The 18,067-nt window shown below is 39.8% G+C and overlaps 1 protein-coding gene across 4 annotated transcripts in view; it reads right to left on the bottom strand.

Moving 5' to 3' along the window:
- Window positions 1-17,672, bottom strand: part of EPSTI1 (epithelial stromal interaction 1) — a 92,403-nt gene extending 74,731 nt beyond the window's left edge. For 2 of the 4 annotated variants that reach the window (XM_044779930.2, XM_070480838.1), the window contains exon 1: window positions 16,978-17,672. In XM_044779930.2, the coding sequence (XP_044635865.1) occupies window positions 16,978-17,135 (158 nt within the window). In that variant the 5' untranslated portion in view covers window positions 17,136-17,672. The remainder of the gene's footprint in view (window positions 1-16,977) is intronic. The other 2 variants (XM_044779934.2, XM_044779931.2) reach the window with 2 other exon arrangements.
- Window positions 17,673-18,067: the final 395 nt, after the last annotated feature.

The raw sequence follows: 18,067 nt of genomic DNA, 5'->3' as shown, positions 1-18,067 counted from the left end.
CAAAAATATTTGACACAGATACCAGGAAGCTGTTAAAATATTGTGAGCTTTTGAGGACAGAAACTGTGCTTGATTGATCTATATACACACACCCCTGGCACAGCGCCTGAAACAAAGTAGCTGTTTGGCGAATATGGGGTAAACTGAAATGAAATGATGCCACAGACCCAGTCTGTGAGTCTGTGCTGTGTAGGGGAAGCGGGGCGGGGGTGCTCCTCTTTAAGATGATTCATGTGGTCCTACAAGAGTGTGAATACTTCATAGAGCAAAAGTACAGCACAGCAACAGACCACAGTATACATGTTGGTATAGTTTTAGGGGAAATCCTATGGATAAACACAATCAGCTTACAAATGTAGGTTTTTTAAAAAAAACCCCAGATACTCAGAAGTTTCTCTCTTCAACACGGATTGTACAATTTCAAAGGACAAATTAGCAAAGATTGAACAGTAGAGGCCAAAAGTGCTGATTAACAGAAGTCATTTCTTCTTTATCTCGTTATATTCATAGCAGCGAGCCTTCGGCCAGCTTCAAACTGGGCTTTAATTTTAGACTTGTAAATGGGAGGTGTGCAACCACCTTTGCATGCAAATTGGACTGCTCGATGCCCAATTACCTAATGTACATCAGCAAACGCTGCTTGTGTAGCCTAGCATGCATACAACACTATGAATACACAATTAGGAGGCTGCCGCCAAAAATTAATCCCCTGTCCATTGCATATGCTTTGTTCACTCTAAGAAGGATTTCTCATTCCTCAATTGCCAGCACTTTATAGGAGCTTGAGAGCTGCAATTTCTGTAGGTAGCACCTGCAAACTTCAATATGAAATAGTGAGCCATTCTGCAGAGCCTTAAAGACGAAACACTAAGATACTGGATTTAAATGCAAACCGTGAAATGACTATACAATTTTCAATGTCCACTAACATTGTGATATGGAGCTTCTTACCATACCAGGGATTTGACTATACTACAGATCAGTAGTTCTCAAACGTTAGCATGCATCAGAAGCACCTGGAGGTTTGTTAAAGTGCAGAGTTTCTGATTCAGTAAGTCTGGGGTGGAGCTTGATAACTTGCATTTTTAACAAGTTCCCAGGTGATGCTGACGTTCTGGATCTGGGACCACACTTTGAGAACCACAGCTGTAGATCAATCAAGCTGTCTTAGAAAATTTGGACTAAAAGGGCATTTACGGATTAATCTTTGATAAAGACACAGAGGTTCAATCACATGCCAAAGATCATGTGGTTAATTAAGCCACAATGCTGAGACTCTAACCCAGGACTTTTGACTTAGACCAGTTGGATGTCTGCAGGTAATTTTTCAGCTCAGTGTAGAAAGCATAACATGACTGTCCTTAACTTCAACCTCTTCATAGACTTCCAAAAAAATAAATAACCTACTTAAGTGAGCACTTACTATGGACTTGTTGTGTTAGGGGCTTCTGAAGAGTGAGAGGAGACACCAAAAAATAGACACCAACCACTTTAAAGGAGCTTGTACTGCAGTTAGGAAGAATTCATGAGAGTACACCACACGGATATCCAAACAAGTGTCAAAGTGGGATGATGTAAGTAGTCAGACATCCAAGGTTGGGGAGAGTCACAGAGACCCCAGAGGGGAAGAAAACTTCAGAGAAGAAGAACAGCAAGGTGAGGCTTAAGGGATAGGATCTGAAATGGCAAACAGTGCTTCTTCGCTAGGACTTTGCTAAGAGCAGCTTCACAGAGAATTTTCCAAGCTCGATAGGTCTCTCTCATGAAAATTTTGGAAAAGGTTTGGAAAGAAAAACAAGTTTTTAAAAGATTTTATTCTACAGTGTCTAATCTGATTAAATTTAAGTCTGACAACATCATACTAAAATCTTCAGTCTTAGGAACAGGACTGTGTTAGATCTATGATCAACATGTGTAGCCTACAGGTAGCTAGACACAGGACAGGACCATGAAAAGAGGGAAAGAATTATCTAGACTTGAAATCAGAGGCTTTTAATTGAAAGCATTTAAACATAACCCCAGGCTCAAGGACAGCCGCCCCAGTAATAAATGTTTTATGTCAGAGAATTCCTTAGCAACTTTTCAGCCAATATTTTATTGGCTGAAAATGCCAAGTGGAGAAAGCATTGCCAAGTAATTGAGCTTCTAGTCCTCTTTCTTGCTACAGGAAAAGGAGCTTAAGTCTAAGGATCTGCTTTTTATTTTTTACTATCATGTGGCAGAGCATAATGCCTTGGTAGATACAAATATTTGTCCCTTCTCTCTTAGCTTTTCCTTGACATGAATAAAAAATATAACTTATTCATGTTTTCAGCCAATTAGTTTCCACCCACAGCAAGGGCCTCTGCTGTTTTAACCTCCAAGTCTGCCCTTTCAACAGTCTGCCTCTCAAAGCTGCTGATCTAGACAAGCCCAACCTACCTTTATTTAGTATTCCGGTCATTTCCTGATTAAGCAACATTCAAGCTACTGAAATAAATGTATATCTTTGAAAATGAGTTTCCTTAATTACCTCATTGAAATTTAATGAAATATCTCAAGTTGTAAGATTGTTTTCACTTTCCAACAGCACACATCAGTGCGGGAGACTAAGGGAGAACATAAGTCAGAATAGCACAAGACAAAGAGAAAAACATTTTTCCACACCACAAAAAAAAAATAAAGGAAATGGTTTCCTTGTGAGGTCTCTCCTGAGCTACACAACTGCTTCTCTTGTGTACATTCTTGCACAATCTTTATAAGGTCTCATCAATGAGCACTCTGAAAAAATGTTAGATTGAAGTTATGAAAAATATCTTGGCTAGATAAGAGTATTACACAAATATATCCCCTGGTGTGTACAAACTGCAGCAGATGTAATTTAAATTTCTAATTAGGAACAACACTGGTTTGACTGAAAAAGAAACATAGTCAAGAGCAAAAATTCAGAAAGAGGTAGAAGAGTAAATTCCAAACACTTCAAGCTGACTAGTAGACACGTAAAGTCTACTGTCCTACAAAGAATTGGTCTGAGGTTTTCATAGTTGAAAGAAATCTTATCCTTGGGTAAAATTGAAAAAACGAAGGATTTTCGGTTAATCAAAGGCACTGGATAGAGATTTATTTTCTAGATATGGCTTTCCATGTTGGTTTCTGTTATACGACCTTCAGTATAGGAATCTGAAGCTTATTGTTTTTACCCAACATGAGCCAAAACTTTTCAGGCATTTAGGTTTCTAAAAGTTCTTTTATAAACAGACCACATTCCCAAGGAAAACAAAAAATGATAAGATCAGGCTGATTAAATCATCCTTGACCCCTAAGCCTGTTACACCAACCCTAAGCCAGCACTTCACAGCCCTGGAGTGGAAAGGCTCAGGAATTCTCCTTTGTCTTAGAACCTGCCCAGCCCAAGACATTGTCTGCACACCCAAGAAACTGATGTAAAGCTGATAAGTTCTGTAATTCACAGCTTCTGGCAGAGGGCTGAATAGTTACCCAGAGCGCTGAAAATACCCAGAAGGAAAAGATAAACAAGAGATCAGGTCATCAGGGCTTTTGTTCATAGGTTGCCTTTATGGAAAGTAGAAAGAAGTACTTAAACACACACACACACACATCCATCCATGCCAGGATCCCCACGCAGGGCAATGGCTTAGTAGGACACAGTATACTTATGTAAATTATAAAAAGTGCCCCTTATTGGGGCTGGCCCCGTGGCCGAGTGGTTAAGTTCACACGCTCCACTGCAGGCGGCCCAGTGTTTCCTTGGTTTGAATCCTGGGCGCGGACATGGCACTGCTCATCAAACCACGCTGAGGCAGCGTCCCACATGCCACAACTAGAAGGATCCACAATGAAGAATGTACAACCATATACTGGGGGACTTTGGGGAGAAAAAGGAAAAAAAAAAAACAAAATCTTTAAAAAAAAAAAGTGCCCCTTCTTTCAGAGTACATGGTGTGGTATGTATTTCAGCTCCAAATCACTACTTTAGCCAAGCAAATTTGTGCAGTTACCAACCTGCGCAATGACAGAGGGTAGACCTGAGCAATATCATACTTCTTCACATAAAAAACTCACACACATAAAGCTATGCAAAAAAGAAAGCAAGAAGGATTCGCTGTAAAGATACAAAGAATACATATGAAACACAATATTACAGAGACTCCATCTTTAAGAGGCCAAAAACCAATTATGGGAGTAGAGGTGGGGACCAAATGGTAGGTATACCTACAAAACATATAAAATTGCTTCCTCAGTAAAATAACTATACGAAATTTATATTTTTAAGAACATAGAGATGTCAGGTCTGGCAATTAATTTGACCCTACTTGTAAGCTAACCTTACTAACAGTTACTGGTTACTGTTTCATGCACGCTGGCAAAAGACACGAGACTCTTGAGTCAGAGACAATGAACTTTATTACTCATTGCACAGCAAGCAGCAGGAGCATCAGCATATTTATGTCTGTTCTCTCTGGCCCCAAGTCTTATGGCAGCAAAATGATGGATGCTGCACACACAGCGTGTTGCGTCACAGCCAAGGAACACTGAGCTTGGGGAATCCACCATTTTTATAGCAGGTAGTAGGAAAGCCTGGTCTTTGTCCCAGAGAGAGTGTACCTCATCTCTCAAAGTTCCCAGCTACGTAACAACCCTGAGAAATAGTCCAGGTCAAAGAGGGCTTAGGAGTGTAGTCTTGGCACATCCAGCAAGACACGCAAGAGTACAAGAGGCCCGAGGAGGGCTGTCGTTTCCAACAGAGAATTTTTAGGATTAACTTTCCTGTTAAGCATAGCTTAGCAACAAGGAAATTGGCATTTGCACAAAAACCACTTATTTTATCAAATGGGCTATACATTTTCTTTCATTATTATTATTAATAGACTAACATCTGATTATGTTCACATGTCTTAAGCATTGCTCCTCAGGGTTATCTATTAACTTAAAGGATAAAAACAGAAATGCAAGACATAAGGGGCTTGTATCTAAATCTCTGGATAGAACATTTAAAAATGAAATTCATCTTTTATTTCTGATTTTGGAAAAACATAATGCTTATAGAAGAAAATTACTTTTAAAATGTTTAAAAGTCACTCATAATTCCACCCCTCAGAAATCTCAGTTACAGTTTTATTTGGGTGAATTGCAGTCCAGTCTATGTCCTGTACATACTATTACACAGTTGCAATGATATCTTAAGTTCAATTTTATATCCTGCTTTCCCTTCCAAGTAGTTTTCCCAATTACGCATATAACAAGCTTACTATTAAATGGCTACATACATATTTCATGACATGGATGCTTCATAATATAACTACTCACTTAACCATCTCAGTTGTTTCAGTTGTTCATTATTATAAACAATCTTGCAAGATACACAAAGCATAAAATAATAAAGCTTTGCACAGAACATTATCTAGAAGAAAATGCTAATACTTCTCTAAAATCAATACTATGGTCCCCAACCTTCTTTATAGCTAGGTATGACGATGTGATTAAGTTTGGGATATGGAATATGAGTGGAAGTCATTGAGAAGGATTTCTAGGGAAGCCCCTTTAAATGCAGACAGACAGGCAAAGCTTTTCTGTTGCCTTCCACTTCCTGGAAGGCTGAAGTGGTAGCTAGTGCTCAAGCAGCCATCTCGTTCAATGAGGCAACTTGAATATGGAAGACATGTATCAGAAATGGCAGAGCAGAAAGACAGAAGCAATTTGGTGCCCCGTGACTATAAAACCACCACATTAGTGGTGATCTTTTGCCAAACTGCCTAGCTTTGCCTAGTAGTTCTATTACTTCCTAACTACAACTTTGAGCAAATTACTTAGTTTTTCTATTTTTTCACCTATAAAATGGGGATAACAACTATCTACCTCTTAGAGTATACAAAAGTACTTAGAACAATGCTAGGAAATAAACATTTTATTATGGTTGCCTATTATTTGTACTATACCAGCTCTAGACTACCTACCTTCAGACATTTTATAGGAGAGAAACAAAGAAAGCCATCTATGCTTAAGACACCTATTTGGGGATATCTATTTTATTACATGTAATTATAATATACTTATAATTATATATAACATGTATACAACATGACACCTATTTCACTATGTGTAACAGAACTAGCCCTAAATCACTAGTACATCTCCTTTTTCCTGCTGTGACTGAATCCTTTTGCTGCATCTTCTTCCACTATATATGCAACCTAGTTTTTCTGATTGCCTTTTTATACCCCTGGTTGTGACATTTCCCTCTAACCTCTGTATCCTGGCTCCTGATTCTTTTCTTTATTCAGTGTCCCAGGAGCAGTAAGGACCACCGCATGAAGCAAAGTGGTATTGATAACTATTTCATTAAAGGTTAGTAAACAGTCTTCTCCTATAAAAGACAGCATGGTTCTGAGCCTTGGTTTTTTCCTTAAATTATTTATTTTAGTATAACATACCTAGGGCAAACTGCACAAATCTTAAGTATACAGCTTCATGACAAACCTCCTTTTAACTTTTCCAGATTCCAAAAGAATAAAGGAAAAAAGGGAGCGGCACAATGAACTTTAGGATAGTATCTAAAATTACTTTTTCCCAACTTTTTATCTTAAATTTTAAGCCTACAGCAAAATTAAAATAGTAGTAAAATGAAAACCCATATACTATTTACCTATATCTACCAATTTTTAATGTTTTGCCACATTCACTTTTTCTCTCTTTCCTCTCCTTTGTTTTATCTGAACCATAAGAAAGTAAGCTGCAGAGTCATGACACATCACCCCTACGTATGTCAATAGGTTATCTCCCAGGAACAAAGAGATTCTCTTACTTAAACATAATAACTATCACACCCAAGGAAATTAAACAGAATAACTATCACACTCAAGGAAATTAATATTAATACAATATTCAACCTATAATCAAGTTTCCAAATTGTTCCAATTATTTCAATATTCTTCCCTACCTCCCACCTCATCCTGGATCTGATCATGGATTACACACTCCTGTTGTCTGACATGTCTCTGCAGACTCTGATAATCTAGGACCGTTTCCTTGACTTTTTTCTTTCTTTCATGACGGACACTTTTGAAGAGTCCAGGTGTCACGTTAATTTTAAGTGTCAACTTGACTAGGCCATGGGAAGCCCAGATATCTGGTTAAACATCATTTCTGGGTGTGTCCGTGAGGGTGTTTCTGGAAGATAATAGCATTTGAATCAATGGAATGAGTAAAGGAGAGGGCCTTCCCTAATGTGGATAAGCGTCATCCAATTCATTGAGGGCTTCTATAGAACAAAAAGGCAGAGAAAAGTTGAACCCACTCTCTGCCTGAGTATGGAGCTGAGACATCAATCTCCTGCCCTCAGCACTCCTGGTTCTCAGGCCTTCAGACTCAAAGAAGCTACACCATGGGGCTCTCTGGCTTTCAGGACTTTGAACTATGCACTGGCTTTCCTGGGTCTCCAGCTTGCAGATGACAGATCATGGGACGTGTCTGCCTCCAAAATCATGTGAGCCAATACCTTATAATAAATCTCTTCATATATATATGAAGAGATTATATGTGTATATATATATATACACACACACACACACACACACATATGTAGATGTACATATATACATATTTATATATATATAAAATCTACTGGTCCTTTTCCCTGGAGAACTCTAAGTAATACAGTGAGTAAATTGTCTTACAGAATTTATAGGATGCCTCACAATCTGGATTTGAGGAAATGATGATTTCCTCATGATTAGATATTCAGGTTAACCATTTTTGGAGAGAGTGCTACATAGGAGATATTACCCAAGATTCCATTGTTAGAGCAAAGGCTGTTTCCTTGTACGACTAAATAACAAACCAATGTGAAAAACAGTATCTGCCTATATGATAGAGAGTAATCACATTTTTTCTTCTGTCAGTACTTTATTTCTTTTTAATTTTTATTCTTTTTTCTATTGCAGTAACAGTGGTTATAACATTATATAAATTTCAGGTGGACATAGTTATATATTTCAATTTCTGTGTAGACTACAACATGTTCCCCACTCGAAGACTAATTATAATCCACCACCACACACAGGTGCCGAATCACCGCTTTCGCCCTCCTCCCTCCCCGCTTCCTCTCTGGTAACCACCAATCCAATCTCTGTTTCTATGTGTTTGTTTGTCGTTGTTTTTATCTTCTACTTGTGAGTGAGATCATATGGTATTTGACTTTCTCCCTCTGACTTATTTCACTTAGCATAATGCCCTCAAGATCCATCCATGTTGTCACAAATGGCCGGATTTCATTGTTTCTTATGGCTGAGTAGTATTCTATGTTTATATACCACATCTTCTTTATCCATTCATCCCTTGGTGGGCACCTAGGTTGCTTCCAAGTCTTGGCTATTGCAAATAATGCTGCGATGAACATAGGGGTGCATATACCTTTATGCATTCGTGCTTCCATGTTCTTTGGATAAATACCCAGCAGCGGAATAGCTGGATCAATCACATTTTAAAATAAAGATTAGAAAGAGAACATATCTGCCTGTCACCTTCCATTGGCAGTAGAAATCAAAGGGCATAATGGGTCAAAGACTTTCTACTTGGCATAAAGACTCCAAAAGCACAACCTACACTTTAAAAATAAAGATGTCTTTATATCAAATTGTTTAAAGTGTTTATTTCTGAGGATTGGGATTGCAGGGGACTTTTACTCTCTAGATTATTTTTGTAATGTTTGAGTTTTTATCACAAGCAGATATGGCTACTTTTACAATCAGGGAAAAACACTCTAAAGATTTTTAAATGAGGAAATATTTTTAAAAAGATTTCTTAAAGCAGGTGCTTAGATTTTCTTGCAAGAGTCCATAGCACGAGATTTCTGCTCTCACCTCTTCCATAGTATAACAAACACTGGGCAATACTAGCCGTTGAGATTTAATGATGGTAAATGTCTTCAGTTTTTCTGCAGGACTTTAATGGGTTGCCTTTTAAGTGTTCATATTTGGGGGGGGGGGAAATTACAAACATTACAGAACAAAGGACTCATCATCATTGGCTCATTCTCTGATATAGAACAGACCCTTCAAATGCAGTCTTCTCCCTTTGATGATTTTTTCCTGTTAGGCTTTTGTTTCAGATTCAAATACATTCTGAATAGATGCAATTAACCTTAACAATACGTATAACCTTACAGCACTCTGCTGACTTTGAAGTAAGTAACCTTACTGTGTAATTGAACTAAGTTTTTTTTTCTCATTTCTGCTATGCTTCTACTGATTACTCTAAGTATTGTGTGTTCTCAACCTTTCATCAGCCTGTTGATTTATTGTTTCACTGTTTCAGCTGTCAAAGACTTTTTGAGAAAAGCCCACTCATTTTTGATATTGTATTTGAACAAAGATGATTGCTCCCCAAGACCTGGCAGACTGCAAATGCATATCATACAGAGGAGTGGAATCTAGTGCAGAAAAGTTAGAAATTCCTTCTAAACAGGACCATAATTTCTACCCTCCTGCATAAACAGGAAGGGAAATTGGGCCTAATCAAACCAAAATGTCTTTTCTTGCCATCCACTCCAACAATCTCTTCTGCCATGCATAGAACTATGCTTTTCACACTGTAGGCGGTAACCCACTAATGGGTCATGAAATCAATTTAATGGATTTATTTTTAATGAACAAAAATAGAAAATGTCAGAGTACATTACATACAGTGAGGGTGAGAATTGTTTTGTGAAATTTTTTTCAGTTATTTATAAACTCATACCTACCCATACATGTACTAGGTCATGATTGACAAAGGAATTGCTCACTCGGCTACGGTCAGAAGTCTCAAAGATCACTGGAAGGCAGGATGTTGCTTAGGTTGCTCAGAAACAGTGACAGTGAGAGAACTGCTCTAATGCAAGCCCACCAAGCTGTCATTTAAGAAAAGCAGCAAAGAGGAACCCACAGAAACTTTGCTCTCGTAAAGCTGTAAATAAATGTCACATTACTGTTTCTATAGTACCACTCTCTTTAGCCTATAGAATTTCTATTTTCTTGATGTGAAAATATGATGATTGATAGGAAATTAGCTAGCTGCACTGTCACTCCTCCCCCTGCTCCATACCGTGCTCAGATTTCAGACGTGGGTAGGCAGACTCAGGGATGAGTGCTGGTTCTGAGACTTGACAGAGCCATGAAACCTTGGGAAATCATTTACTCTCTCAAGACTCAGTTTCTTCAACTGTAAAGTGGCAAAGTGTTTATTGTGAAGAGAAAAATGAATTATATGACATGCATAGCACAAGGTTTAGCACACGATTAAGAGTTTGAGCTACTGATTGTTAGTTTGGTTTTAGTGTTTTGGGGTACCCAGTTTAACTATTCTAGTCACAACAAATTTTCTTTATGCTACCACAGTACTTCAAGGTTTTGTCATAGTTCTCATTTCAAAACTAAGTCACATAGCCAGAGCTCTACTGATTAGTTTGGTAGTAGAATCTGGTAATCATTGAGATACCTACCCAGTTCATTAAGCCATATAATTCTCATTAAGCGTTAAATACTCTCTGTTGTTTTACAAACTTTCTGAATGCTTATGAGCCTTTCGCCTGGAGATCGAGTTAAATAGTCCCCTAATGAATAGCCATCTATGTGGAGCCATCAAGAAGATTACTCATTAGAATCAGTCACAGATTTTTCTCTTCTTATGTACTACTATTTCATCACACTAAAAGGAACTTTGGCATTATTCGGTTCTCCATCTCCAGGGAGTAGTAATAACCTGATGCTTTCATGCCATTTAACATCTAGAGGCCAAAGCTTACTTTCTCACATTCTTATGAAGAGACAGAAGAGAAATCTGGGGCACTGCAGTAAAGCAAAAATAGCGAAACCATTTCTTATAGGTGCTTACAGTTTGTAAAAACTTGCACTTAATTTGACACTATTTTATGTGGCTAGTTCAGATTCAAATGAGGTGAGTCACGAATGGCTTAAAATGTTTCTGATCATCTGTGTTAGACATAAGAAATTACACTTCAGGATTCAGAATATACTCAACAATTATTAAATAGTGATGTTTATAAAAATTGAATATTATAACTTAATAGCTATGTTATCATATATCCCACCTTATAGCCCATCTTATATGTATAAAATGTTTAATACTAATGTAACACACTGCTCTTTAAGGGGAAAAGAGAGAAAAATCAGGGATTGGCCATTAATAAGTTGTCTTACCAAGCCATCGTTTATTCTCCCCTCACTCTCCCTTGAGAGTTTGAGGATGAAGGGAAGGAAAAGTATCAGTTACCAGGGTTATTTCCTTCCCTGGAACACAACAAGCTGGGAAAAGTATTGAAGTTAGAATAAGGAAACTAGGTAATGTCCCCGGAGCCCCACGGGAGGAAATAAGAAAAAGGAGTGGGCTTCCCCAGAACACACATATAGCACTCCAACAGACATACTGTCTAAGCGGTTGTGCTCAGGAATGTGGTGTATCTTTAAGGCTATATCACTTTGGATCTTCCAAGGAGCAGACATCATAATGGGATTAGACATGCAAGAGATTTATTGGAGGAATGTCTCTGAATGATAAAAGCTGAGTGAGCAGGAGTAGGCAGGGAAAGCCGTGAGAACATGAGCAGGTCTGATACCTACTAAAGGAGAGAGAGAAGGAGGATTGAGTAGGAAGAGCCTCAGACTGCTACATAGTTCTGAGAAAATCTTGGCTAGGTCAAAGGGGGGTCTTCTGGCAACTGTTGCCGAATAGAGGAGTCCCACAGGGGCCAGGAATGGGCTGGCACTAGCACCCTGGAAATGCTCAGACACTGGCTGGGAAGAGTGCAAAATAAGTGTGCTCTCAGAGCAAAGGGTGAAATGTATCCAAATGCTTGGCAGCTGAGGCTGTCAGTTGACTATGCTCCTCATAGTAAGTTCTTTTGAAGGAGATATGAACAGAAAGCTTCCCTGGCTGCCACAGAGGCTACTTAAACTCCTGTGGGATAATGAAAAATGAATATTTAGTCTTTGTCCCTGGTTCATGGCACACAGCTCCTAAAATCCTTGGAAATACAAATAATAAGAGTATGATCATATGCTAATGAGATGACTCCTGGTGGGGCCTTCTAGATAGCTTCAGGATGGGAGCTATGTACCAGAAAACCAACCATGTGATTAGAGGATTAGAACTTTCAGATGCACCCCACCCCCAACCTCTGGGGCAGGGAGAGGGGCTGGAAATTGAGTTCAATCACCACAGGCCAATGACTTAATCAATTACACCTAGGTAATGAAGCCTAAGTAAAAATTCTTGAACAACAAGATTTGGGGAGCTTCCAGACTGGTGAACACATCAAGATGTTGGGAGAGTGACCCACTAGAGAGGGTATGGAAACTCTATGTAAGACCTCCCCCCCTATCTTGCCCTATGTCTCTCTTTCATTTGACTGTTTCTGAGTTATATTCTTTATAATAAAACTGTAATTGTATAGTGGTTCCCATGAGTTCTGTGAGTCATTCTAGTCAATTATCAAACCTAAGGGCAGGGAAAGTTGTAGGAACTCCCAGCTTTGTAGTCAGCTGGGCAGAAACGTAGCAGCCTGGGGATCCCATTTGCGGTATGTTTCTAAAGTGGAGGCAGACGTGTGGGATTGAGCCCCTAACTTGTGGCATCTGTGCTAAATCAGAGCAGTCAGTGTCAGAACTGAACTGAATTGTGGTTAGTTGGTGTTGGAATGACATATTTATCAGGAAAAAAAAACCCACACAACTCCTAATTATTCTGTAGACAGCAGCTCAAACATCACCTCTTGGGAACACTTTTCTTGCTCCCAAGACTAGCTCAGACCCTGATTTTCCTTTATACTGCATATAAAGAGTTAATCATGCAATTATTTGATAATATCTGTCTCATCAATTAGAATATAAGCTTCATAAGGGCTTGTCTTTTGTTGAGTACAAGTCATGCGTTGCTTAACGACAGGGACACATTCTGAGAAATGCATCGTTAGGCGATTTCATTGACAAATAAAAATGGCAAGCAATAGGATATATTGGAGTATATGAGGAAGCCATTTGGTATAAACCTAATTCGGCCTGACTTCTCTTTTTTTCCTCCAAAAGGGCCTGACTGGCTATTGAGCACGCATTGCATATCTGCTTAGACATTTCCTATGGCCAGAACAAAGGCCCTTGTGATAAAGATGCAACTTCCCCCCCACATTAGCATTTTTCCTTAGGCTAGGAACTGATTGCTGCACTCACCTCCCAGCTCACCTGTGACCACCCAGCTGGAGACAAGAGTCTGCCACCCTGCTGTGTTCACCGAGACAGAAGACCTACCTGCTATTTCCATCAATCGGCTGTGCCGACAGAGTAGTCTCGCGACTATTGTAAAAGGGACATTCCAATCATATGTGAAACATCCTCTTTGAGGGTATATAACGACCCTGTATACCCCCCCGCCCCCCCACCTCTTTGGAGTGCTCTGTTCCTTTGTGGAAAGACTCTCCCGGGTTATAATCCTCAAATTTAAGCTCAGAATAAACTCACCCAAATTTTCATTTATAGATTGGATATGGATTATTTTCGTCGACATCATCATTGTGCAAACATCATAGAGTGTATTTACACAAACCTAGATGGTATAGCCTGCAACACACCTAGACTATCTTGTACTAATCTTATGGGACCCCCATAGTGTACGCAGCCCATTGTTGACTGAAAGGTTGTTATACAGTGCACGACTGTAGTTGTTATTTGTTCCTATATTTTTAATTAAATATCCAGGGCTAGAGATCCTCTCTTATTACAGGATTGTTGCGAGGATTGAAAGAGTTAATATACACAATGCACTTTCACATATTAAGCACTACATAAGTGTTTGCTATTATTATTGCTCATCTTTAAGTGTCTGCAGTTCTCAAAATAAATAGGCCACAAATATGTCACGGCAAACAGTTTGTACATAAATTATGTTAAAATTAGCTGTAGAGTAAAATTCCATATTATAGGTTCATTTTCAGAACATCTTTTTATTTCCTTCAAACAGCATCAAGCTAAAGGACTACTTCAGGTCTGGCTACAGAAAAGTATCTGAATAAAGTGTATCTGAATAGAGTGAACCGTGTAACGCTATCACAGGCAAGAGCCTGTTGCCCAGAATTGGATGAAGTGAGGCAGAAATCCCTTCCAGGAAAACTCATGCTTTAGTCTTAAATTTATCTAGATACGATATAAGCAAGTAAAAGATGTTTACAAACAAGCAAAATATTGAAACAGAGGGTAAAGGATTACTTTAGATTCGAAGTTTATGGCAGCTTTTTCCTCTTTAAATCTGTATAGATAGCTTATAAACTTAGGGACAAGATAAAATCACCAACTAAAAATAATTGGGAAAGCCAGTATGAATTAGTAAATACCTATAATCACTTAAATCCAAATATAGTCAAGAACTCAGCCTTGCTTTAGAATCTATCAGAGGTCTTCAGGAATCATTTTAAGAGACTGCCTTAAAATCTCTTTATTTATACGTAAGCACATGTTTTAAATCAGGATATTTTCACAAGGCACAAACACTCCACTTCAGGGTAACAGCATAGTACTTGGTCAATAAACCTCTGTAAAATGAATTCAAGGCTTCAGCACCCTACATTTCCTGGATGTTTGCTTTCTGCCAGTCATGAAGTCACGTTTTGTGCATACAAGCATGTACACACGTGCATACACACACACACTAAAAGAAAACCCTGAGAGATCAGTATTATCTCACTCTAAGTAATGAGGAAACTGAGGCATAAAACAACTACGCACCTTGTCGAAGCTCAGAGACAAGTAATAGCAGAATCAGAACCTGAACCCCAGTCTGCCAGGCATCAAAGCCCATGCTCCGATGCCCACACTGGGGCTTCCCTAATGAATAAGTGGAAGGATGCACACAAAACAGTCAAAATTCCAACCCTTTAGCACATAAATAAGCTCACATTGAGAGTGAATAAATGAATGTTCACTATTAGGCACTTAACTTTTCCTTCCTTTTTCTTAATTTTCCAACAGAAAGTGCTTCTAATTTCTCGCCAAAAAAAAATAAAATCTTCTTTTTTCTGTTTTTAAAGATTTTATTTTTCCTTTTTCTCCCCAAAGTCCCCTGGTACACAGTTGTATATTTTTAGTTGTGGGACCTAGTTGTGGCATGTGTGACGCTGCCTCAACATGACTTGATGAGTGGTGCCATGTCCTTGCCCAGGATCAGAACCGGGGAAACCCTGGGCTGCCAAAGCAGAGCTCGAGAATTTAACCACTTGGCCATGGGGCTGGCCCCCAAATAAAATCTTCTTAATGGCTTTTTTTGGTTGTGCATTTTACTGAGATGTTACTTGCATTCAACCATTTTCCTTGGTTTCTCACTTCCATTAAAGGAGACAAGCGAGAATAAACAGTAGATATACGTAACTAATGGAGATGTAGGTAGAACTCAGAGTGGTCCAAACAGGAGCTTAGATAGTAAATATCTAAAAGGGAATGTACATTATAATGCTCTACTTATTGCAACTGGGTTACATGGAAAAAAAAAAAGAAGAGGAAGAAGAGTTCTGTGAAAGATAACTGAACTCTCCCACGTACTCTCTAATGGTCTATAGACAAATCTTAGAAATCACAAAATAGTATGCAGTGAGGCCTTCAGGTACTGAGATCTGGATAATTAATTAGAAAACTGCCCCTCTCTGAGAAATGTGGTCCAGCAAGATTCTGAGGTAATTTACAATCAAAAAGAAAACAGATGGATGCAATTGCTAATGTTTGTGAGATGATCTGAGCTTGCAAATAAATGATTATATCTAAGTAGATACTTTTTCATAGAAAAAAAGGCATGTAGATGGTGTTTATCATCAACATGAAACTATATGTCCATGACCTGTTACATTAAATGCTACAGCTTATAGAGAGGTAGGTAACTTGAAATTAATGCGCTTCTTTTGTGGCAAGATATCTCTTATTCTGAGGAGGACAGAAATGCAGCAATTTCTAATTGAAATCTCCCAGATCACCCACCCCATCAAAGGATAAACCTAAACTGAATAATATCAAATACCTGGTACTTACAAATTCTTCCCAAAGTTAAGGGATAAAAGAAAATCTATTTATTGGTCATAAGGTTATATATTGCTCCTTGGCAACCAGCATTTGTCTTTCACCTGTCTAGACATTGATGAAAAGGGAACTGAAAATGAAACCATTTGGACAGTTGCAATTCACAGAGGCAGCACTTCAAAAGCAGCTAATGTCTTTACAGAGCACCCTGTTGAGTTAAAGCAGCTCATTCTATAGGGTGGAAAGAGGATCAGTGACACTTTGCATAATACATGTTTCTGGGATACTAACTGGAGTGCCTGAACCAAAGACCAAGAATAAATGTTACCTCTCTGTTCCTGGGTAGAGCACTTAATTCCAGGGACAAGAAACATCCAGTCACTCACTCCTTCCTCTCTTAGTCCCCCTCCTCTGGTCCTAAGAGGCTAGTTTATCCGAGAGTTTTGTTGGGGTGCAAGCTGCTCCTAGAGGCAGCACTTGGATCTACCCCTGATCACAATTTCCTCTTCCCCTCCCGGCCCCCCCCCCCCGGAGGTGACGTGAGGATGGAATTTAGGGCACCAATTTTTTTTAAACAGTAAGGAAAAAATTATCTTCATACTAGTTAGAGTATGAGTTCTGGAGATCCCTAGAAAATCACTAAGAAGCCCAGGCAGTTTCTACACACCGGTATCTTTCAATTCCGTAGCCGGTCCCCAGATTCAGGAAAGTCGTGGTCATGAAAGGAATGGGGCTCACATATTTTAGTAAAGGACCGCGTACTAGCACACTCAATTTATGTGTGCTTTTGTTTAGGCAAATGAGCCTTCATTCTCTCAAAAACCCTGTTATTGGTCCCCTGTGGTATCAAACTCCAATGACCAAGCAGGTGCCTGTGAGTATGTCTGGGGCCGGGGCTCCCGTCCCCCAAGGCAAGTTGTGAAATACTTACAAGCTCTGGCCCGCGTGCTCCCGGCTCTCCCGCGAAGGGTCCTCAGGGGACGCCTCCAAATCCTGCCTGTGGCCTTGTAAGGAGTCCCGCTCCCGGCGCCCCTCCGGGGGGTCCCGGACCGGGTAGGAGGAGCCCACTACCTTACTGCGGGAGTACATGGTTCAGAGCCCGCGGGTCCCCGGCCGCCGCCGCCGCGGGAGGGATGCGGGCTGGGACGCTGAGCGAGTCTCGAGATGCGATTCCGAAGAGCAGGGGGAGCGGTTTCAACAGCTGAGTTTCGATTTCTCGCTAGCAGCTGCAGGCCGAGCCCGCCGGGGGACTTCCCCGTTCAGTTCCACCCAGGCGCTTTCCGACCTTAGCGCAGGTAGCAGCGCCCGCCGGCCCGCGATGGCCTTGTCCCGTTGCTGGTGAGTCTGTAAGGTCTCCCAACCACCTTAGAGGATAATAAAGATAGCTATGATCAGCCACGGACACCTCGTGAGAGAGTAGCCTCGAGGTGACTGGAATCCTGAAAGATACTTTAGGGGACTATTCAACAGGTAGCCCTAATTCGAGGCTACTGCTGGATATTTGAGACTGTGAACAATCTATTAACCTTCAGATGCCAGACATAAGGTCAATAATTAAAATCATCTAAATAAAATTTTGCCTTTGGTCAGTCATGACTGCTGTTTGGTTGTTGTGCAAATACTTTCAAATTAAAGGAAATGGAAAGTGAAATTAAAAGCAAACGAAAACAGAACCTGGAGAAGCAAGCTGAGGGGTAGGCAGAGAGGATCCTCCAGGCGCCTTGCTGTGATTGATCAGACGTTCAAAAAATATTGATTAAATACCTGCTGTGTGCAAGACAGTGTGCAATGATTCAACTATGGTGTGGGGATTGTTTTAAATATGGATTTGCAAGATTCTGTATCTGTAGGTCTAGGGGTGAGTCCTGGCATCCGTTTATGTTCAAGAGCTCCCAGATGATTCTGATGTGTGCTGGGTTGATCTCCACTGTCACAACGCTGGCTACACAAAGATGAGAGAAGGCTCTTCCCTCGCATAACCTGTATTCTAGCAGACAGGTAGACAAACTCTAATGCCACCG

The sequence above is a fragment of the Equus asinus genome, chromosome 11, assembly GCF_041296235.1.
Source record: "Equus asinus isolate D_3611 breed Donkey chromosome 11, EquAss-T2T_v2, whole genome shotgun sequence".
NCBI lineage: Eukaryota > Metazoa > Chordata > Mammalia > Perissodactyla > Equidae > Equus > Equus asinus.
The sequence above is the reverse complement of the archived record's forward strand: the minus strand, read 5'-3'. Positions and strand labels throughout refer to the sequence as shown.